At 48.6% G+C, this 24251-nt stretch overlaps 1 protein-coding gene across 1 annotated transcript in view; it reads left to right on the forward strand.

Moving 5' to 3' along the window:
* Nucleotides 1-24251, forward strand: part of LOC138498338 (fibrocystin-L-like) — an 848238-nt gene that overhangs the window by 112174 nt on the left and 711813 nt on the right. Inside the window, exon 7 of the mRNA XM_069622136.1 lies at nucleotides 10111-10359. Coding sequence (XP_069478237.1) covers nucleotides 10111-10359 — 249 coding nt within the window. The remainder of the gene's footprint in view (nucleotides 1-10110; nucleotides 10360-24251) is intronic.

A 24251-nucleotide genomic window follows, 5' to 3' on the forward strand; every position in this document is an offset into this window, starting at 1 on the left:
GACAATCAATGATGATGACAAAAGGGACAGTCAACTGTCACAACCATACCACCCTGAGATTGTTCACCTGAAAGTGCTACATTGTGTGAATCCCTAGCTACGTAAAGACACCCAATGCTGTGTCAGTAAAAGGCACACATTCATGCAGCATGAAGGACTACCCCCTTGCAAAATATCACTTCCAAATAGTGGCATGTCACCCAACCCCTCTCCATCTCAGCTACCCAACACACCATGGCATGGCATGCAATGTGAAGCAACCAAATGAATGCACAACACATGACACAAGTGTCACAAAGTGCACTGTCCCAAATGGAAACAGGCCAGAGACAATTTCCTCTCAGTAATGAATAAAAAACAACACACATGAACAAGACAAAACATCAGTACAGGATCCAACAGTGGCAACATATGACTGTAAAAAATGAAAGTAGTGCAAGTGTCACAGCATGACTAAGGCAGGACATCAACCCCTTCCAAGTGCAGAGTGTTGCTGGTAGGCAAATGTGGCAGTGTACTGCATACAACATGAACTGCATCTGCAAAGGAGATGGGCTACATGCATATAAGGAAAATGTCCTGGATGTAAAACCATATATAAATCCACCATGCAGTGGAGAAATGAACAACAATCCCCACTAGGGATGTATACACAGTTTGGACTACAGACTGCCCACACAACATATGGGAGCCCAATGTCTCTGTGTAAGTTACTGTCACTTGGTCACACCCTTTGCGAGCCCATGAAAAGGGGAAGCAGGAGGGGTGTGTGTGTCAGGAACCCAAGTTTCTAACCCAAACACAGGACAAGCCTGCATGTGCCCAGCTGGAATACACAATGGATGCCTACGGGAGCCACACAAAGCAACACACTGTAACATTAATTCACAATCTTAAAGGAAATGGTTATGAAAATAAATGTAAATGCAAATGAAATATAGAAAAAGCAAAAGTAAATGTAAAGTAAAACAAACAAATTAAACTATTGCGTTTGAAAGTTCCCACACACCCCCCAAATACACGTACCCCGCTCCCACAAGGCCTATCGTGTGTGAAACTTCCAGCGCACCCCCCAAATACACGCACCCCGCTCACACAGGGCCTATCGCGTGTGAAACTTCCTGCACACCCCCAAATACACGTACCCCGCTCGCACAGGGCCTATCACATGTGAAAGTTCCCGCGCACCCCCCAAATACACGTACCCCGCTCCCACAAGGCCTATCGCGTGAGAAAATTCCCACGCACCCCCAAATACACGTACCCCGCTCCCACAAGGCCTATCGTGTGTGAAACTTCCTGCGCACCCCCAAATACACGTACCCCGCTCGCACAGGGCCTATCGCATGTGAAAATTCCCGCTCACCCCCCAAATACACATACCCCGCTCCCACAAGGCCTATCGCGTGAGAAAGTTCCCGCGCACCCCACAAATACACGTACCCCGCTCCCACAAGGCCTATCGCATGTGAAGTTCCTGCGCACCCCCTAAAATACACACACCCCGCTCGCACAAGGCCTATCGCGTGTGAAACTTGCTGCGCGCCCACCAAATCCACGCAGGCACCCATCCGCCCTGGACATGCCCCAGAGGCAGCCCACGCCACAGGGGGGTGCTTTTTCTACGCAATGTACCTGGCGCGTGCGGGGTACATGTATTCTGGGGCGTGCGCTGGGAGTTTTACACGTATTTTCCTGGTTGGGGGGCTGTATGCTGGTCCACTGGCCTTTTGCCATGTACTGGATTTGTGCGCTGTTCATGGCGCACGGGGAGGGGTTGGGTGCATAACTGGCGCTGCTGCAGGGTCGCTACGCCAGTCTGCGCCACGGCTGGTTATGGATGTTGAAATCCGTGAATACGCTGTGCGCTGAAATGGGTGTTGGCGCACGCGGCTGGCGCAGACTGCCGCACGCGCACACTGTGTGCCAGCCGGTTGCACCACTTGTGCGCTGATTTCTATGAATTACCCCGAGTGTTTGCTAAGTAGTCCGGGGTCCTGGTTGCGCAACCTGTGATGGGTGGACCGTGTGGTTTGACAACTGCGCCTAGACCAGTGAGTCCTAAACTGCGAAAGGCAGAGACAGTGTGAAATAAACCAAGAAGGAGCACTATGAGTGAACTGTTGATGCAAACCAAAAGGAAGGTCAGGTTGACATGGAGTTAAGTTGAATTTAACAGATTGAAACAAACACCAACTGTTACAATGAAGTCTTGGGGAAGGGAACCCTGAGACTTTAGGAGATACAAACACTGTATTTAGGATGGAGCCCCGAGACCCTTTTCTTTCGAACCATGTTGCATTGAACTTGGGGAAGTGAACCCCAAGGATTTGTGGAACTGTTGTGAACTGGAGAAAGGTCAACTTTGAGACTCTAATATGGAACTTTTTTTGCGCTTGGGGTAAGGGGAGTTGAAAGTAAGCTGTGAGAAGCTTGGAATTTTGAGTTGAACACTATTTCCTTTGACATCCCTACACATTGGTTAATTGTAGTTGTGAGGGCAAGGATAGGTTTTAGACACAGACAGACTTTTAAATGGGCCACATCTCTACCATCAGAAAGGAAGTCCAGTGGCTCCCTATCCGGGACAGAATTAAACTGAGATCGGTCGTCATCACATACAAATGCCTTTCACTGACTGCCCCACAATACTTATCAGACAAATTCTCCAGACATTGGACTTCGAGACCCACCAGAACACCCTACAAGTACCAACTGAACATTCCCAAATTCAATATGAAAACAGCATGGGGGATCTAGTTTCCCTGTGCTTGCAGCAAAATGTTGCAACGCACTTCCCATGATAATCAGGTCCGAAGAGTCATTCTGGTCATTCAGAGGTAAGGTGAACATTTGGGTCACTTCTCAGTAAGAATATGATACCTGCATGCTTGTACTGCAATCTGTAACCTAGCTAGTCTGTAACCGTGACACGGACCACGTTGTAAACCGGTCCTCATGCTACCTAAGTTAGGCCTTCAACTATCCTGACATTTAAGTTAATAAATATCCTTTGTTTTAACTTTAAGTCTGTTGTCTGTATCGTACTTCATGATGCCTTCACAGAAAGTAATGGTCACTTTTGGCAGTTTTGATAATTGTCAAGGGTGAACAACATCCCAATAAATCATCATCCATAAATATATAGTCAATGGTGGAACTAGCAGTCCCATTGTGCCAAGTGTAATGGGCATGAGGATCCAGTTCTGCGATTGCATTTAGCATACCCAAACCCATTCCCTCCAAACAGGTTAGCCATTTCCAACCACATAAACGTCTGTGGTCATTATTCACTAACAAATTAACATGCTTCAACATTACATCCACTGGGGAAATCACCTTGTGCCATTACACATTAATTATGAGGATATGTACATCTTTTTCCCCAACCCTCCATTTCACATGAGTTATCAATAAGCCCTTCTGGGAATTATTCACAGAGACCATTTCAGTTCCTACATTGGATTTAACACTTGTTAACAGACCTCCTGACGGTCGCCCCATATGACATATGACACATCCATCCAGTACTGGGTCTGTAAACAATGTAGTGTGCCCCCTTGTGTTCCACATGAGTAAGGACACTTGGGCATTTCTTCTAAAGTTGCTGCTTCTTCGAATAACCTCTCCTCGGGCCATTCAAGTCCTCACATACCCAGGACCAGTCTTACTCACTAAGACTATCTTTGGGCAGAGCGTATGTCAAGGTGGCTTTACTACCAGTTTCTGAGGGATTGCTTACTATGGAACTTCTCACTGTAGATGTTAAACCTGGGTATAAATCCCTTGTTCTATATCCTTTTTTCTCTGACGTCTGACAGTATAGACTTCCATCAAAGCACACTTGTCATAACGCTTAAACCTCCTGGAGGATTAAATCACCTTCGATTTAATGTACAGCTGTCATTAGTGGAAATGGCATGCAGATTTGCAACTGAGCCAAAGAGCCTTAAAATATTAGATCTGTTTAAATGCACATCCCGGTACTTCAGCAATAGACATTCCACAAATGTCAAATGTGATACTGGTTCCAGGGCAAAGATGTTTGAATGCCCCTCGCGGTCCCCTGACTCTTCCACTCTATGCTCCGAGATGGCATCTGTGTGTGCTGTAGAAAAATCTGCCCATCGCACCTTTCAGAAAACTAAGCACTTCGCTTCGGGCGTGCACTCTTTCTCCTTCCATAATACGTAAGCGCTCATTATTGACTATCAGAAGTAACAAAGGATAGCCTGTGATGTGGAAGACTGGACCTTTAGCAAGATCCAACTTATAAGATCCAATTTAAGGCCATCCAGACTAGCCTATACCAACATGATCACCAAGCCTGTAACAGGCAGAGTGCGTGCAGGGGGCTCCAGCTTCCCAGCCATTGCTGCCACCCACTGGAACGCCCTACCCTCGCATGTCAGTGGAATTGACTCCCACCTAGCGTTCCGCAAAGCTATCAAAACAAGACTATTTGCCTAACTGCTATCTGTTAACTCCTAAGCTCTTACTTTGTACACTACTGTAACCAAATATGAACACCCCTGACTGTACTTTGTAACTTAGCGCATATGTTGTAACCAAGGAACCACTTGTCTTAATTGTAATCCTGCCTACGTACACTTTCCTGTAAAAAGCACCTCAATGCCTTTGGGCTGTAGTGCGCTCTACAAATGTAAAAAATAAATAAAATAAAATAAATAAGATCTGCCATCTCCTCCCAGCATTTTCACTTTTCCCGTAATTGCTGTATTCAGTGAAAGCAAATTCGCTGGTGTCACTTGTGATTCCTGCTGACAACACAGCATGTGGTGCTTGTTTTAAGAGGCATTCACACTCATTTCTCACCTCTCTATTGGCAGCCCTACATAGAGGGCCAATGAACATCCTCGGGTCCGCACCCACTTCGTCTGTACGGCTAGGGATCCAAATCTATCACCCCGGTCCCATGATGTTATGTGCAGGGGACCCCAGGATTGAGTGGATGTTTCACCAGTTACGCCATTGGGCTCTCTTGCCCAAGTCGCCCGAATATCGGTTTCAGGCATATAGTTTACCCCACTGGTCAGCACTTCTGCATTTGTTTCAGATAGAGTGTGCTTAAGCCTAGCCGAGCATTATTGGAATTTAACAGGCTGCTTTGCTTGTTGAGGCCTCAAGATAGATATTACTGAGGAGTGGTTTTTCAGGGTTTTCTTGAATTTTCCAGAAGGTTACTTGAATACTTTTTGTTTTGTCAGTTCACTCGCATGACTTTCCAATGATTGTCTTCCCGTTCTTTTTCTTTGTGTTTCACTTTCTAGGTGGTTGTATTGCGGAAGGTGCCGACAGGGTATTTTCTGCCACGATTATAATGAAAGTTTCAGAATTAATTGAATTAGCAATTACCATGGGGTCAGTCTTGTTCCGTAGATCTTCATTATATTGTCTGCCCGAGTCTCACTTGTCCGGATTTCAATTATCCTCCCCATCTTGAATAAATTCAAAGAGGGTAATCTTCCTATTTGGCACAGTTGGAGGGTTTTGGGCAGACTGACATTCCATTTCTTTTTCGTTTTCATGAACAATTTGTTGCCCTATTATTTGTATAGCTTCTTGCAGCGGTTCTAGATGTTTCAAGTTGAGGAAGGTTTTAATCTTTTTTTTATATACCTATATTATTACATTTAAAAAAAAGGAACTCCAACAATGTTGTTTGATTCTTCGACTCAACTTTGAGTCCTTCATATAATGATACCAAAATGCATAAGACTTGGTTTATTTCCTCAGGTGTACTTTTGCTTGTATCACTGTCTTCCCCCATCGCATGATTCACGTGCCTCAGCGTTGCTGAAAGGTGTCTGGATGTCGCAAAGTGGGAGTGGACATATTAGTTGAAAATGAGTCTGAGTCATAAACTGATATTTTTATTAAGTCAGGGGAAGCAAGTCTGTCATTTGATTTTAAATACACTTTTATTCAGCACACATTTTGTCCGCAGCCCTCGCTCACTGAACTCACTGCACTGCCAAACTGTCAGCTGCACACAATGCACACAACGCACACAACGCATGCTGCGCAAGCTGCACATGCTGCACACTCGGTCTGACCTTTTGAGGAGTGAACTGCAGTCTGAACTGCAGTCTGGGCCATGCCTCCAACTCCCAGAGGAAATAGACACTGAGGAAATGCTGCTCACAATGCTTGCAGGGTCCAACATGAAAGTATTCCAAACACAGCCACCAAAGGGTTCACTGCCACACTGTCATGTGCACACAACATACAAAGTATACCGCCTATGTATGATTTATGCATAAAAAGCCTGTGTAAAGACTGTTATTTACAAAAATAAATAAAACATTAAAAAAAATGTAAATTGCATGCAGGGTAATACCAATGTTACACGTTCTGTATTTTGTATAAGGTGTGAGACAGGCATGGTATCAAGAGGGACACAGACTCAAAACGGTTTGTTTGAAAACCTTTGTTAAGGCTCCTGGTTTAGTGTAATGCCTGACTGGCCCTAACTCTAGAGGGGTAATTCCCTTAACTGATGTTTCTAATGACCGTCGTTGTCTAATAGTAAAAAATAAAAGTCTGTCTGTGTATAAACCTATGGCTGCCCTCACTCTGTATAAAAATGTGATCGGAAGTCTTTTAAAAAGTGAAAAATAGTGGTTCAACAAAAAGTGGGAAACCAAAGTTGGTTTCAGGTGGTCTTCTCACCAGGTATTGTTTGGTCAATGTCACACAAATGAGTTCAATCAACAGGGCTGTTCGTAAGACCCTCTCCATAGAGCCGTTCTAGTTATTTCAACTATCCTCAGTGTCTTTGAGTTCCCTTTCCCAAGTTTCAGCTTATTCAAGTTTCAAAACACCATCGAAGAAATGTAACACAGTTTTTTGTAAGCTTCTCGGGGGGTCCCTTCCCCACGCTTTACTCCTTTCAACAGTACAACAAAAACTAACAAGTCTCCAACTTGGCTGGGCCTCTAAGGGTTCTCTTCCTCAATCTCAGGCCCCTTCTGACCTTCAAACACAATGTCCCTGTTATTGGGATGCTTTCTTTGTTAGACCTTTCAGGGTTCTTTTCCCTGAGCTTAGGCCTCTTCCTGCTTTCAAACACAATATATCACTGTTCCTTCTTCATTTCACAGAGTGCCCTTCCCCAGGTGTAGGCCCCTCTAATTCGAAAAACACAAATTCAGCTTGTCAGAATGTACCTTTCCCTTACTAACACTCTTTTCCAGATACCATCCTTTCATGGGGTAGAATTGGAGGCTTTCGAAAACGTCAGGCTCTTTGCTTTTCCTCTGTGTAATCCTTTGCCCCGCTCCTTGTTTTCTTCTACTTTTCTTATTTATTAATTTTTTCATTTATAAAGCGCACAAAAACCCAAGGGCATTGGGGCGCTGAATTTCTTAATACCTTTTTCCCTTCAAATGCTTCCTGCAACCCTTTACTTCTTCTTTCCTTTCCATGCACACTTGCACTGTTTATTATTGCTTGTTTTATCGTGCCCCTGGCACTTGTCCTTTACTTTTCTCATGCTACCTTGCACCCTCTTTTCTGTTTCCCTCTTTATCGTGCCCCAGGCACCTTTCCTTGAATGTTCTTGTGCCCCACTCTTTTCTGTTAAGGGCCACTCACACCCTTGTGCTTTTCTTTCACTTTCTCTCACTTTTTGCTCCAGTCTGTCTTCTGCTCGCTTTCTGCTCCGATCTGCTTTTCTAACATTCAGCTTCACTTTTGCTTTTAGCTGTGCTTTTAGCCTTAGCACTTTCTGCTTTGCTCTTGTTTTCAGCTGTGCTTTTAGCCTTTACACTGTCTGCTTCGCTCTTGCTTTCAGCTTTTACACTTTCCTTTTCTTTCAATTTCATGCTGCTTTTACTGTCCATGCCTTTTTCCTGCTCCACTCTCATACAAACGCACGCTCCCGGGTTTCTCTCACATTCTCCACAAACTCACTGGGCAGCATCGCGTTGATAGGCGATTCCTCCAGGAACTGCGGTGTTGAAGTCAGGATCTCATCACCTGTCCCTCAGGCACCCTTAGGGTTGGCAGAGGCCCCAAGGGAACAAGCACTCCCCTGAACCTGGATGGCAGAATGCAGGCTGCGCTTCTCCACGCCCTGGAGGCACGGCTCCCTCGCCATGCTGTAGCCCTTAATCCACACTGGGCCAGCGCCTAGGCACGCCATCCTCCTGCAGCCTTCAGCTCCTGCTTCTCTCTGCTCCTGGGCTCCTCCAGACTGCATCCGCAGCTCGCTCATTTCTGTGTGTATGACCACACCTTTTTTAGTGGACAAACCAGTCAAGTGGAGTCAGATGTGATTAGTTACTATTGAGTGCCTGACACTGCCTGACTCCATTAGAAGGACAACCTGAGTTCTTTCTAGGGTATGTTTCACTTACTTCCCCCATGTTATTCCTATGGGTAATCTTTACTGATCTTAGTTGTCTCCTCCTCGTCTCAATATTTTTTGGAAATGGGGAGGGGGAGATGAGGTGAGATTGTAAACACCGTAGAAGGATGCGGGAAAGTAGGTTAGGGTGTTTCCAGGACTGGGGAAAATATGTCTCGCCCTCGGGTGTCCTCCTCCCAATCCCCTATCACCCTCTACTCAGGTGATCGTCCCTCAGTTGTCCACCCCCAGGGTTGGGATCCAAAAGCGATGGCCCTTCCCTGGCCACCTGAATGCATGGTCTTCTCACAAAGGCAACCCCTGTTCGCACACCTACCTATTTAACTGCAAAACTCTGTAGCACAGATGCTAGGAGCCAGGTGATTGCTAGGCTCAAGCGGGAACTGGAGTGCAAGGAAAAATCAGGAAGGAGGACTTGTATTGCTACGCCGCTGCCTACTGGAGCATTATCCTGGTGGCAATCTGGAGCATGCTAACATTCTTGAAATTCAGGAAGGAACTCAAGGCCTTACTCTTAAGTCAAAGGCCCTCATTACGAGTTTGGCCGGTAGCCATGCCGCTTTTGGCGGCATGGCTGCCGCCAAAATCGCATCTGTGTCCGGGTCCTCGGAATGAGGACTTACCGGGCCATTCCGAGTTCGGATGGCCCGGTAATTCCTCCCTCAAGGACCTGGACACGGTCCTTCCCCATTCCCATTTCAGCCCCCATAGGGCTGAATGGGAATGGGAGAGGGAGCAAACAACGGGCCATAACGAGATGGCCCGTTGTTTGCTCCCTCTTCCCCTCGCGGGACCCCGTAAGCACGCCTGGTTTTCCTAGGCGTGCTTAAAGTGTACCGTGAGGGGACCTCGTAATGTGGCGGAACGGGTTGAATGGCGCCGTCACCTTTTACGGCGCCGTTTAACCCGTTCCGCCAGGGTCTTAATGAGGCCCAATAACTTGATGCCGTCTAGGCTTCTAGCATTCCCTCAACACAACTCACGTCCATGCCATAACATGGCTAATCCCTCTCCTTACCTCACATGTTACCCTCAATGGCATGTGCAGCCTCTGCTGCTTCCTAGCTAGTTTTGTGCCATGTAAAACCCTAAATACATATTTTGTTCACAGATCTTTTGTCTTTTTACTTTACTCACAATTAAACAAACCATTTTTACTTTGTAACGACAACTTTATTGGTGCCTAAAAAACAAAAAATAAGGGACCCCTCTGCAGTGCACAGCCATAGGAACACTGTGGTGTTGAGGTACGCTGCAGCAGAAGGGCAGGCATGGAGTGACGCAGCACCATGGGCCTTCTGATCAGCCCAGGCATTAGGGAGAAGGAGTTCCAAGCAGCTTGCCAGCATCTCTGGGCTAATAGTACCTGGAATTTCTCAAAAATCATCCTTTCTAATTGGTTGAGCAGATCAGAACTTTCTAAAAAGGTTACTAACAGACCATTATCAGTTTCTGATACTGCAAAAATGATGTCTTTGTGTGAATGCTCCATTTATGGCAATCTCTTGTGTTTTTATAAAAGTGCAAATTAACTCTCTTAGCGATCAGTTGGACCTCACAGAAAACTGACATACATGTGTATGGCAAACACTGCAAATGCATGGTGAAGTTTGAAAGTAATCTGTTTCAATTGAATTCTGGTGTAATTTACTAGTGACCTTCCCCAGTCATTTTCTATATCGTTTATTCATTAAGACAATATTGTGTCCCTTTTTTAGGGTCCTCTGGGACATTGCTCACCATAACTGGAACTGGATTTGGCATTAATGCCTCAGCGATATCTGTGACAATTGGCGATGTGTCATGTGATATTACTACGATCAATGACACCGAGTTGCTCTGCACTGTTGGAAGTCATGCTGGGGGGATATTCCCTGTTGAGCTCTACGACCTTCAAAGAGGCAACGCACAGACCAGCGCATACTTCACATACGAGCTCAGCATCCAAAGTGTGTCTCCAGGTCAAGGTATGCAATGATCTATAGCTCTGAGGAGTTATGTTTCTATTCTGTCATGTGCTTGCAAGGGTATACAATCATCAACATGTACAGGAAATGTAAAATATGGCTACCTCCTCGAGGCCCATCAACAATAAAAATGCATTTAAATGTTGCAAAACATACACTTTTTTTTGTGTGGGCTATTAGTTGGCACTGAAAGCACAACCTTTAAGCCAGAACTATTGTCATTAAAATAAGAGCTTTAACATAAGAGCTTCAAATATGGTCTTTGAATGAGGGTTTGTAATGCTTTTCAATGGAAATTACATTTGAGAAGGGATGCACAGTTTATTTGGTGTTGTTTGGTTATTGAATCCCTCCCATTCCCAGGCATCTAGCCATGCTAATCCCTATGGCTAATCCCACCCATTCCTGCCCATCTCGGAAATCTATGACCTCTGAGGTCTTCCATGGAGGCAGCCATCTTGGACAACTGTCTCTAAGGAAGCTCTCTGGAAACAATCCAAACTGTCTCTAAGGCCATCTTTGAATGGTAAATATACCATGTATCTATCAAATCAAATAAAATGATACATTTTCTGACGAGTACCACATTTTTCCATTTATATTTTCTATTTATATGGAGCTGCTGGCTGGCAGGTCTCACAGTCCTCTTTTCTTTGCATCAGTTAATGGCTGTTAAGATCCAGCCCTCGGCGTGCGCGCGCGAGGGCTGGCAGGGTTATGCTAGGCCGCACGGCCTGTGGCGCAGCTCCAGCAGGAGCATCAATGAAGCACACGCACACGTGTGGATGGTCTGCCCCGGAACTGCCTCCCGAGCGCGGGGGCAGGGCTTTTATTAGGCACGCCCTGCGTCACCGCGTAGCGGGATGCAGGGCGGAACATAATATTCCTCCTTTATTATAAAACAAACAAACATAACCATAACTTGCATCAACTGTGAGTTCAAACATCGGTTCACGCTCTTAACCAATAACTGCCCGGCCATTAGTGTCCGTGGTCCAGGTACCTCAAGCTACCACACATAGTCATTCAACTTGGCCGGCGGTCTCGTAGCAGCTCTCAGACCGTATCGCCCTTCTCGGGGCCTGCCCCCCCGGCTCCTGATCTGGCTCACCTTCACTGGTCAGGTCCTCGAGGCCGTGGGCCTCCAGCTGTTCCCAGGTTCCATCCATCGCTCCTGTCTCATCCGGGATGGACCTAGGCTCGTCTTCGCTGGGCTGAGCGTCCTCGTCTTCCAGGTGGCACTCACTGTCAGTCCACAGGTTGCGAAGCACCGCCTTGAACCACGACGAGTTCCTTGTCACTTGACGGTGTCCTCGGGTCACAGTCACCATGGTTCCGTGCCGATCGCTGACGGTCCATGACAGTTCCTCGTATCTGATGTCGAGTTTTGATTTGGTGGGGTTTCGTAGCATGACGACTTGGTCCCCCACCTGATGATTGGACTGCCTCGCTCTCCTCTTGCCACTCATGTGGGCGTTGGCACTCCTTCTCCTCATTTCCGTGCGTCCTTCATTGACCTCGTCCTGGGTCCTGCTTGGATGGTGCGGAATCGAGGATCGGATGACGGTGCCGAACATGAGATCCGCCGGCGGTATGCCGGTTGTGCTGTGGGGGGTAACCCGATAGTTCCTGAGGAACCGGTAGAGGTCGACCTTCCATGGGCTGGCGTTCGCCTTGGATACCCTTAGCACCTTGTTAATGGTTCTCATGAAGCGTTCTGCGTCCCCATTGGCCTGGGGCCATCTCGGCATGATGTGGTGATACTTTATATTAAGGTCCTGCAGATAGTTTTTGAATTCCTCCCCGGTGAACGGTGGCCCATTGTCACTTTTGATGGAGGTTGGTAGTCCGTGAGTTGCAAACATTTTTTCTATGGCTGGAATGACCACTTCCGCTGCTGTGGATTCGACTATTTCAATTTCCGGATATCGGGAGTGGTCATCAATGGCCACCAAAAGGTGGAGGCCTTCTCGTAGCTTGTAGAAGTCAATGCTGATGGCCTCCCACCGAGAGCGGCCGCGTTCCGCCGATAGAATTGGTTCTGGTTCTGGCGGGGCCCCGGTTATCTGACAGGCTAGGCACGTACTAATGAGTGTCTCGACCCGTTCCTCGATCTGGGGAAACCATACCCTGTGCCGTATGCGGGCTTTTGTCCTTGCCAGCCCTTGGTGTCCTTCATGCGCTAGGGCCACTATCCTGTCTTGTATTCTGAGAGGGATTACGATGCGGTTTCCTCTTAGTATCAATCCGCCTTCGGTGATCGACAAGTCTTGCCGGACGGTAAACATGCCGGACAGAAACCCTTTTGCTTCCGCTGTTCTGTTGTGTGTGTGTCTCATGAAGGTTTTCCAGTCCCCTGAGATTATGGCATCTTTCACTAGATTGCAACACGGATCCTTGTTAGTTTCTGCTTCGATGTCTTCGAAGCTCACCGCCTTTGGTCTCATTGCGCGAACCACTTGGCATATATGTTCCTCTGTCTCTTTGGCCACTTGGATCTCTTGTTGGGTTGCCGCTCGCGGATGCCTCGCGAGAAAATCTGCGGGTTTTCCACTGCCTGGTTGGTAGATGAGATCAAAGTCGTATTGCTGGAGATGTAGTAGCCATTTGGTGATCCGTGCCGGAGGGTGTGACGACGCTCCCATGAAGATGGGTAGTAGGGGTTTGTGGTCAGTGACTGCTGTGAACCGCCGCCCATATAAGTAAAGATGAAAGTGCCTGCACCCCCACAGCACCGCGATGGCCTCTTTCTCAATGTGGGAGTACCTCTGTTCGGTTTCCGTGAGGGCTCTCGAGGCGTAGGCTATCAGTATTTTCTCCCCTTCCCTCGTCACCTGCATTAGGATGGCTCCGAGCCCAACGGGGCTTGCATCCACAAACAGTTCTGTGGGCAGCTCGGTGTTGTAATACGCCATTTTGGTGTCGACGGACAGGGATTCTTTGATACTTTCAAACGAGTCTTGGCACTTCTGCCCCCAGTTCCCACTTGATGTTTGCTTTCGTCAGTTCCCGTAGTGGCTCAGATAGGGTGGCCAGGTTTCGAATTAACCTCCCGCATTAGGTTGCCATACCTAGGAAACTGCGTACTTCTGTGGGGGTCATCAGTGGGCTTGCCGCCTGAATGTCTGCGACCTTCTGGGGATCAGGGGAGATGCCCGTGCTGCCAAACTTGTAACCAAAGAAGGTGATTTCCGATCTGAGGAATTCGCACTTCTCCCTGTGTATGGTCAGTCCAGCCTCTTGTAGTCTGCCCAGTAGGGTATGAAGCCTCTTGAGGTGCTTCTTGTCGGGGGCGTGAATCAGAATGTTGTCGCTCACGTTGAGGACCCCAGGGATGCCCCTGATGACCTCCTGGATAGTTTGCTGGAATACCTCAGCAGCGGACGAGATCCCGAAGCTCAGGCGTTAGTATCTCCTCAGCCCCAAATGCGTCGAGAATGTTGTTATCTAGCGCGAGTCTCTGTGGAGTTTGAGTTGATGATACAACCTGCCTTCAAGTCAACTTTCGAGAATACACAAGACACTGTGAGGTCCGGCACGATTTCGTCGATCGTTGGGGTGATGTGGCATTCTCGTTTGATGGCAATGTTAGGGAGACGCATATCAATGCAAATCCGGACTTTTCCGGGCTGTTTAGGCTTTCGCGTGACGACCATCGGGGAGACCCATGGTGTGGGCCCTGTGACCGCCTCTATGATGCCAGCTTCCTCCAGAGCCTTGAGTTCCTGCTCCACTTGTTCTCTCATGTGGAAAGGTGTCCTCCGATGCCGTACGGCTTTCGGCTGTACCGTTTTGTCAATGTGCAGCCTGATGGTTTTGCCCTTCAAGCAGCCTATTCCATCTTGCAACTTGGGGTATTGACTCTACATTTTCTCCACCTCCTCGGCATCATCGATATGGCAGATGAATTTGACCACTCCCAGATCTTCAGCTGCGTCCCCACTCAGGAGGCTTTCAATTCCTGCCTTCACGACATAGACTTTCGACCATAGTCTGTTTTCGCCGTGCTCCAGCGTGGTGCGGAACCTGCCCATGACTGGTAGGGGCTTCCAGCTGCCGTATGCATACAACAGCATGTCTGTGCTTTTCAGGACTGGTTGAGGCTTTAGAGTCTGGAATATGCTTGTGAGCATAACATTCACCGAAGCGCCGGTGTCAATGGTCATGAGAATGCGCTGGTTTTGGACGGTGACCATGCACTTGCGCCTTCGGACAGATTTTCTTAGTGTTTCTTGACCTTGGCTTAATGCGGACACCAGGTATATCTTTCTTCCTTTCCTCTCGTTATCCTTACCGGGATCCTGCTGCCCTGTCGAGACATCATCCCCTTCTTCCTCCGTGGAAGAGTTAGCCACTGCGACCCTCCTTGCACTGGCTTGCTTCTTTTTCTTGGTCGCGTTCTTTTCTGGAAAGTTCTGTGGGGGGTGCGTGGAGGTGCCCGATGATCTGCAAACCTTTGTATAATGATCCTTCCTGCCGCAGGCGCCGCAGGTGGTGCCTTGTGCAGGACAGTTGCGGCAGCCATGTCATGGGCCACCACACCAGCCACACTCTGTGGGCCCAGGAATGCACGGTTGCCACCTGTTCTGGCCATAGCCCCCACTGTATTCTTCCCTCGAGAATTGTTTGTCGGTGATCTGGGCCACCATGGCTGTGTTGAGAGCAGGTTGCAATCTGTGCAGTGTGGCCTCCATGTTGGCCGCTCTGGTGTGGGCTAGTTCCCTTTGCCGTCCTAGTTCAAGGATCCGTTGCAGGGGGATGCCTCTCTCGCTGAGTATTAGGCGCCTTAGTTTTTCTGATTGTATGCCGTTAATGATCTGCCTCCTGATCTCCCTCTCAACATTTGTGAACTCGCAGGACATGGCCAATTTTCTCAACCGAGTGTGGTAGGCATCCAGGGTTTCGTCCGCTGCCTGTATGGTGGTGCAGAAAATGAATGTCTCATAGTCCGGGTTCAGTTGAGGGAGAAAGTGAGCCGTGAGGGCATCTTTTGCGCTTTGGTATGCATCTTGGCCATCGGCAACATTCAAGGAGTTGAAAATGCGCAGTACCTCGTCACCCACTCTGAATAGTAGGTGGCCTTCATCTTCCTGGCCGACGTTACATCTTTGCACTCCATCGCCATCTCGAATTTCTGGATCCACAGCTGCCATCTGAGTCCACTCGAAGATGGGTCGGTAAAGGGGTCAAAAGGCTGGACCAGTGTCGATGAACCTCCTTGTGTGCAAGGCTGTGGGGACGTCAGTGATAGGTTTGCCGCAATTCTGGACGGCGTGGTGGTCCCAGGGGTGGACGTACCGGCCGCCATGTCGACATGTACCTCGTCAGTGCTGGCGTGAGCTCTTCGGGCGACCACTAGCGCGGTGAAGTTGGGCCTTCCCTGGAAGTGCTGTGGTTTCCCACCACTGTGGCTGAAAGTTCAGGTGCTGGTTTACCCATGTGGTTCCGATGCCACTTCGTGTTGGTGCCCCTAGTGTGGGAGGCCAGATGCCAGATGGCTCCACACTGCCCGGCCGGCACGTAGAGGGCGAGTGATGATGAGAAGCAACAAAAAAAAATTTCTTTTTTGTTTTTTATTTTGGGGTGGGGTGGGTCACGTGTGCAATCGCCCCCCCCACCGGGTGTCCAAAAATGTTGCTGCGATGGCTGCGGGCCATCTAGGCGCCGTGAACGCCGACCGCGTGTTGATCTTCGTTCCACCTCGTCGCCATTGTTAAGATCCAGCCCTCGGTGTGCGCGCGCGAGGGCTGGCGGGGTTATGCTAGGCCGCACGGCCTGTGGCGCAGCTCCAGCGGGAGCATCAATGAAGCACACGCACACGTGTGGATGGTCTGCCCTGGAACTGCCTCCCGAGCGCGGGGCTTTTGTTAGGCACGCCCTGCGTCACCGCGTAGCGGGACGCAGGGCGGAACATAACAATGGCGTTTCTCTGCAGGTTTGGGAACTCCCATGGTGGTCCTGCGGCAGGGGCCCATAGCCAACTTTAGAATCAGGCGGGGCCGTGTGAAGGTGCCACACTGGGGCAGACTGTGGTTATCCTGTGTCTTCTGCTGCTCGTTCAATCCCCAGGCCTTGACCACTGTGGTGGCCTTAGTGATGACAGGGCTCAGGTTGTGCTTAACAAAGGTATTTATTTATGACACCCAATATAACTTGCTTAACAAGGATGATAGAGTCAAGGGGCAGGGGCACAACAGTACTCCCTGGTTAGGCAGTCTCTTCTTGGCAGCTTCTTCACTGCATCATGTGTGTGTCATGGATGCACACACTACACACTCCAGAGCACTCAGGTGGCTGCCCCCAGCCATGGTATTATGCTCTGGGTTGTCAGGGCCTCAAGGTATCTCAGCCCCCTGATTAAGGAGGAGCACTGCCTGGGGCGGTGCTCGCACTGCGCTGCGGCCCGCTTCGGACGTTCTAGTGGGTTGGCTGTGCGCTTCCCGTTCTAACTCTCGCGAGATTGCCTTCCCGCGATTTTGTGATGGCTAGTCCCCAAAACCACGTTTTCCTATGGCAGTGTGCTTTTCTTCTGCACGCCCTGGCTTTACACTGTGCACACCGACAGCTCTCACTGCTCTGGCTGGTCACAGAGCACACAAGTGATCTGTGCTTTTCTACTGCAGAGTTCGTGCATAGCGCTGAGCACTGTGAGTGCGTACTGACCTGTGCTGCATTGCTATAGCTCAGCACCATCCATGCAGCAGGCACTGGCTGAGCAAGTAGTACAGTGTTAGAGTCTCAGCGCTGCACCGAGCACAACATTAGCTGCTCTACAAGCTCCCAACCAGCTTCGGCTGCAACAGGTGCATGCCAGAGAGAAGTCTGCTTTAAAGACACTAGGCTGTCGGATCTGCAGGTCCCCTGATCCCTGGCGCGGCCCACGCAGCCTCTACAGCCCAGCCTGCAGTTCAGCAGCGCCCATGCAAAGCAGGTGAGGCTGAAGGGAGCCCACAAGAGAGATCATGGTGTCCTGCATTACCTCGAGACTTCCTGTGGCAAGCAAACCAGCTCCGGGCCCAGCAATTAACATGTATGTACATTATTACTTAATTGCGCAGCCCGAGGGTGTGTAAAAGAAATCACAGGCACTAGTCACAAAATGCAAGTCAATGTGCATTGCTTTATGCGCATCATATATCCGGCTGCCTTCTGCAATCATATGGCAGGCGCACCTTCATATGTCCAGGTACAGCCGTCACATTACCAGGTACTGCCATCATATCGCACATCAGTGTCAAATGCACTGGTACTGACATCATGCAGCAGAACAGATCCATCCCCAAATGCCACATATAGCCATCATATGTCCAGGTGCCAGTGATATGCCAAACGCACAGCCTTGCATGCCAAGCTACTGTGCCAAGGTGCAGCTGAAATGCTAAATACGCCTTCACCTGCTAGGCGCAACCTCACATACCCCGGTGCAGCTCATATACCAAATACCCCTCATATGCTAGGCACAGTCTTGCATGCCTATGTGCTTCCATCATATGCCAGGTACAGCTCATATGCTAAATGTCCCTTCATATGCTACGCACAACTTTACATGCCTAGTTGCAACCCGTATAATAAACACACCTTCATATGCTAGGCACAGTCTTGCATGCCTAGGTGCTTCCATCATATGCCACTTGGACAGATTTTGCCCGTATATACCACGTATCAGAATGTGCGCCCCTTCATACAGTACAGCAGCCCTGCATGACTTCATTTCCCTGAATGATCACTGCCCTACTCAGAGCAAACAGTCAGGTACAACTGCATTCCCCACAGTGCCCTCTGCCTCATTCATTCCCAATAATGCTGTCTGCCTCGCTGCCGACTGCCTGATGTAAAGCAGGGGCTCCATGTTCAGAATGCACTTTACATCACTGCCTACAGATCAGAGGCGTTGCTAAGGGGGGGCTAAAGGGGCTATAGCCCCTGGTCTTTTGTTTGTAGCCCCGTATAGAATCTCAGGAGCTACAGCCAAAAGGCTAGCTAGCCCCCATTCCCAACAATTCCGACATCAGCGTAGCCCTGGGTCTTTTCCAGACCTAGCAACTCCCCTGCTACAGATGTTGACTCAGCACTGCATGCCCCAGAATGCATTATGCCTCATTGTCACAGATGGCCAAACAGGACGTGCCACAGAGTTCACTCATCTTTCACATTTGAGATACTCCCTCCACACTACTGTACATCACGTAATGCACTTTCCTCATTCTGTAACAAATCCCACAGATGACTACTGTAGAAATATTTGTTTGGTTAATTGGGTATTATGTAAGGTTTGTTGTAAACGAATCATAATACAAAAAAGCAAAAATTAAAAAATAAACATTTCGTATCTTAACATTTCACACCAGGATGAAAACGGAGCAAAATATTTGTGAATTATTTCTGCTATGTGTACGTAGTATATGATAAAGCAAATAAAATGTTCTTCATTTTTCAGAAGTAAACTTGGTAAATTATTGTGGTACATTCAATGGATTGCTTTTCTCCCACAGATTCCTAATCTGATTTCCTCCTCCAGCTCTGCTGCTTCAGCAACTTTTCGACAGGGGGCGTAGTGGACCTCGATGCGGCCATCGATCGTCAATCTGTCTTGCTCGGTGGTCGATTGTCGGCTCTGGACATGACGTCAGGTGTTGTGTGTATATAGATACCACGTCACTACGCCCCACACCTCAGTTCCTTTTTTCCGCGTGCTCGCGTGCTGCTTGATGGACACTACAGTTGACTAATTCATCAAATTCTTTCTCAAAACCTCGACTGTAATGTCTGCTCCCTGGATTTCTGGCTTTAATAGGTGCTCCAACTGCCATCCCAAAATGTTGTTGACCGACCTGCATGACATTTGTCTGTGGTGTCTGGGTACAGATCACAACACTAAGGGATGTGCGTTGTGCTCCAAGATGCACTGAAATCCATTTGTGGGCGGGCTGCCAGACTTGCTTTGGGCTAAATGTCCCCGAAATCTCTGGCACAGTCACTCGTCTGGTCCTCCAAGGCCAAAAAAGAGAAGGAAAAGCATTGGCATTAGCAAAAGGTCAAAAAACGTTCACACTCGAGGAGCCATTTCTCCTCGTCTTCATCGTTTAAGAGGAAAAGGTGTCACTGCCATCGACACAAGTCCAGCTCGTCGTCAGAAAAAGGTAAGCCCTTGGCTTGGCCGACCACTCGAGAGGAGTGGGAACATTTAAAAAAAGACATGTTAGAAATGTTTAAAACACAGGCAGCTGCACGTGCGGCTACCCCCCTGCGTCCCCAGAACAGCAAGCCTTGCAGAAAAGTGCTGCAAGGCACTCCTGACCCCACGCATGCCAAACCATGGATGCCATCAGCGTCAGAGAAGCTTTCGGGCTCAACGCCGAAAAAGGTGCAGTAATCATCGACACCCGGTCCGTCTCGTGAGTGTCGAGAAGCTGACCTTCCTGACGTCACAGTGGTACCAAAGCCCCGATCGACACTGACGGCCCTTCCGTCGACGTTGAAAGATAAATCCTTTATTCCCCTCTCCAGGTATGGATTATTCGAGTCCATGGCATCGATTTTCGATGCTGACCAGGGTGATGACCTGGAAGATGTTGATCCCATATATTCAGTGGCAGGAGGAGTCGATTTTATCGATGATCAGGCAGACCTTGTGGCTCTGGCCCAAGGTCTCCGAGATGCCAGTGGCCTCGACACGTCTCCAGATGTTGAGCTTGAACAAAGTCAGCCCTATACTCGCACCTATGCTAAGTTCAGGGGCCTACTGCAAAGGTTTGCGGACACTCTGGGTCTGAAGCCAGCATCAGTGCCTACCCATGCTATGAACTGACGGACATATTAGATGAGAGTCCTGTGACAGAGCACTACATGCCACCGGATACAGCAATTGCTGATCCCCTAGCATGCTTGTGGCAGCATCCCTGTTCTATTCCCCCAGTAACTCTAACTTTACGGGGAAGTACAGGCTGGCAAGAGGAGATCTATATTTCCTGGCTGTTAGGCAGAATCACCTGCAGTACCCTTGGGGACCACTACAGGCAATTAGGACTAAAATTGTAAGCACAATTTCACCTTTGGTACAAGCTTGTACTACCCAAAGTGGTAGCGATGGCTGAGCCGCCAGACTTATCTCAAGAGTTTAAGTGAGCAGTAGAACAAGTTACACAAAGGATCAACCAATACAGTGATTCAAGTAAACACTTACTCAAGGTTTCTTGGTAAAAGAATATACATTTATTTACTCAGTCAATTATAAAACATTACACTAGCACAAGCAGCTCAATATCACACACTAATACACCACAAAAATCCAACCGGTAATTAATTGAACAAGATTAGCTCAAAAATGAAGTGTGAGCAAAATGGCACTTCAGATACTTAATAAAGGAGGGAAAAGACAAGGTTATAAGAATAGACAGCCCGAATACATTCATAGGCAGGGCAAAGGGTTTCAGTTAAATACAACCAGCAATTCTTCTCAATAGGCCTGGGCCAAAGTCAATGGTTCAGAGTCTTTTGTATAGGATAGCACAGTTCTGGTAAGTAACGGTTAAGTCTTTGCCACAGATATTGAAAGGATTTGGTTAGGCAAAATGTTTGATGAATGTTTAGGTAAGGACAAGCCTTCGAAGTTGAGGAAAGTTTCACGCACTTTCTCGATGGGCAAAAATATTTCCGGACCGCGTTTGCATAGTACCTTGTCAATGAAGAAAGCTGTAGCTGAGGCAGTTGTTCCTGGCAGTTCGAGCAGATCTCACTGTTCCTGAGCTTTAGTCATGGGGACAAGAAGGAGGAAGTTGGGAGGTTCCTGCACTGCCTAGGGAAGAGGCCAGAAGCTGTAGCAAGACGTCGGTTTAAGGTGTGAGTGCCTTAAAGTCCACAAGCTGGTTTCCTTCCCTCTGGCTATCTGGTTTTCAACAGCACTCTGATGAAAATTCGACCACATAGGACGGTGTCCAGGTGGCTTGCGAGTTGGTTGTTCCCACCAAACTTAAGGGAAGAAGTTAACCTTGAAGGGCTTCTCTGTCGTCAGAGTTTCAGGCAATTCGGACTTGCAGCAGGGCTTCACCGGTCATCCAGGAGTTGCAGCAGTCCTCTTCCTTCCTCTCCTCTTCAGTTCTTTCGTTCCAGTGGTCGACTCTGCTTTCCAAGTCCCAGAGACCTGCTTTTAAACAGTGTTCCCCCATTCATTCCAGCCTGGCGCTCACTCACACAGCAGGGTGGCTGTACTTGCCAGACATCCAGCCGGCCAATCACGCCAGAGTGCATTCAGGTCTCCTAGGAAACTAAGCACAGGGAGTTTCAGGCACCTCCGTCACATCCTGTCCACCCCAGACACTCAGGCGCCAGAGGAAGGCTTCAGCACTGAAGCCCGCCAAAGGCCAACGAACAAAGGGACCAAACCTGGTTTGGCGCACAGACAAACACAAGAAGGACCTTTCCTAAAAGAAATGGCGAAAAAAGATGACCAGAGTCTGTTTTTACAGATAGGTATTGGGCGCCAAATTGAAAAACATGGCTGACTCGATTTTTAGCTACCGTTGTTAGCGGTAGGGAAAAATCACGGTAGTTGATCTAAACCAATGCCACCAGCCATTTAAAGTAGGAAAGGGTAACATTTGACTGTTAAATGAGTGTTTTGACTCAGGGGAAGCTAGGCAACCCCTCCAGCACTCTATAGGAAGATAGGGTCTGCTGGGTCAGTTTATTTAAAGAGACTAGTAAAGTCCATTTAACTTTACATGCTCTGGGAGACAGTAGTCCGTCCCAGAGAAGGTATTTAAACCTTGGGGGGTCTAAAAGACACCCCTCTGCCACTGCACTGAAGGTGCTGTGTGACACAGAAAAAGGTGATGCCATGGAGTTTGTTTGAACACTTTAACCAAAGAACACAAAAATAAAACACACATCAAAATGCATGAAAGAGTGGGGAAAAAAAGGCTCACACTCTTTCCAGGTAAAAAATGTAATCCTAGAAATCCAGCAAAGTTGCTGGGGGTCTCAAAAGGTAAGGGAAATGTGCACATTTGGAGAATTCTCCCTAACACTGGCTTCTCACCCTTCTCCGAAAGGGCTTGTAGTGTAGGCAGCCACTATCTCCACCAGGCCTGCGGCTTCCATTCCTAATTTGCCTACAGATACAGAGGGCAAAAGTTTGGATGCTATGGCCAAGTAGGTCTTTACCTCTGGCAGCATGGCCTTAAAAGCAACCAATGTAGCCTGCAGTTTCGCAAAATACGCTTTTGGCTTATGGAAAGCTTTGGCGCAGGCAATGCAATAAATCCCAGAACGTGAAATGCGGGATGGGTTTGCATGGCTGGTGGAAGATGGGAAGGAGGTGGCCAAGCAGTCATTGCAAATGGGCCTTGACATGGCCCACTGCGTTGGCCGTTTCGATGGGTTCGGCGGTAGTCTTGAGGAGGCAAGCCTATCTCAAAACTTCTGGTTTTTCTCTGAATGTCCAGAATAGGCTACTGAACATTCCTTTCGAGGGAAATTTTCTTTTTGGCCAGAAGGCTGATGACTGTTTGGAAAATTTGATGCAAAATCGTTGGGCCTAGCTGCGTAGCCGGCCAAACCTACCTTCAGCTTTGCCTCTAGTGCAGAGGCTACAGGCGCTATGTCCCTTCCGGTAGGGAAGCACAGCTCCCTCAGGCCTGGCAGGGGTAGGGGCATTTCTAGCATCCCTGAAGGGGCAGAGGGACTTCCAGAGCTGCTTTGATTTCCCCTTCCACAACTTGCCGGTTGATGGACGGTTGGCAGAACATTGCCCCAGTGGCAGGAGATTACCTCTGATGCCTGGGCCCTGCAACTCGTTCGGTAGGGTCATTGTCTGCCCTTCTTAGGAAACCAGCAGCCAGACCCCCACAACCTCCAATCCAACCGGGACAGGAACTCGAGGAAGAACGGCAAGCCCTGTTGTTGAAGGGTGCCGTGGAAGACGTACCTCCTGAACAGAGAGGATTGGGTTGGTATTCCCAGTATTTCCTGGTGCCCTAAAAAGGGTGTAGGTCTTCATCCCTTTCTGGACCTCAGGGCCTTGAACAAGTTCCTGAGGAAAGACAAATTCAGGATGGTGACGTTGAAACAAATTATCCACACTCTTGAACTTCAGGACTGGCTGGTGTTAAGAGACCTACAGGACGCTTATTTCCATGTGCCGATACATCAAAAACACAGGAAGTTCCTGAGGTTCATCATAGTGGACAAGCACTACCAATTCAAGGTGCTTCCCTTTGGGTTGACCTCTGCGCCAAGGGTCTCCACCAAGCTTATAGCAGTAGTCGCGGCTCACCTCAGGAGATCCGGGGTCATGTATTCCCGTACCTTGATGACTGGTTGATCCGATGGAAGTCTTGTCTCATCTAGAGGACACCTGTCTGCTACTGAACAGGTTGGGCTTCTCCCTGAACTTGAAGAACCCCCATGTGGGTACCCCAGCATGTGATGCCAGTCCGGAGGCTCCAATTCATCGGAGCAGTCCTAGACACCCAGATAGGGAAGGCCTTCCCTCCCAAGCATCGCACAGATGGTGAACTTGTTCCAGAACCACTCCACCTTACCAGTGGCTTTATTTCTCCACTTCTTAGGTCTCATGGCCTCCTGTATTTTTCTACTGGCAGAGGCCAGGCTGCGCATGAGATCCCTACAGTGGCTCCTACAGAGTCAGTGGTCAGAGTACTTCAGAGCCCTCTCAGATTCCCTCAGGGTGTCCAGGTCGGTGGTCAACCACCTTAGTTGGTGGACCAACAACAGCAATCTCATAGCGGGGGAACCCTTTTGGCCTCAGCCCTGAGTGGTCACAGATGCATCTCTGAAGGGTTGGGACACTCACTGCAAGGACATGCAAGTAAGCAGCCTTTGGTCAGCAATAGAAGCCAGGTGGCACATCAACTGGATGGAGTTGCGAACAA

The sequence above is a fragment of the Ambystoma mexicanum genome, chromosome 5q (genome assembly GCF_040938575.1).
Source record: "Ambystoma mexicanum isolate Mex_15411 chromosome 5q, UKY_AmexF1_1, whole genome shotgun sequence".
Classification (NCBI taxonomy): Eukaryota; Metazoa; Chordata; class Amphibia; order Caudata; family Ambystomatidae; genus Ambystoma; species Ambystoma mexicanum.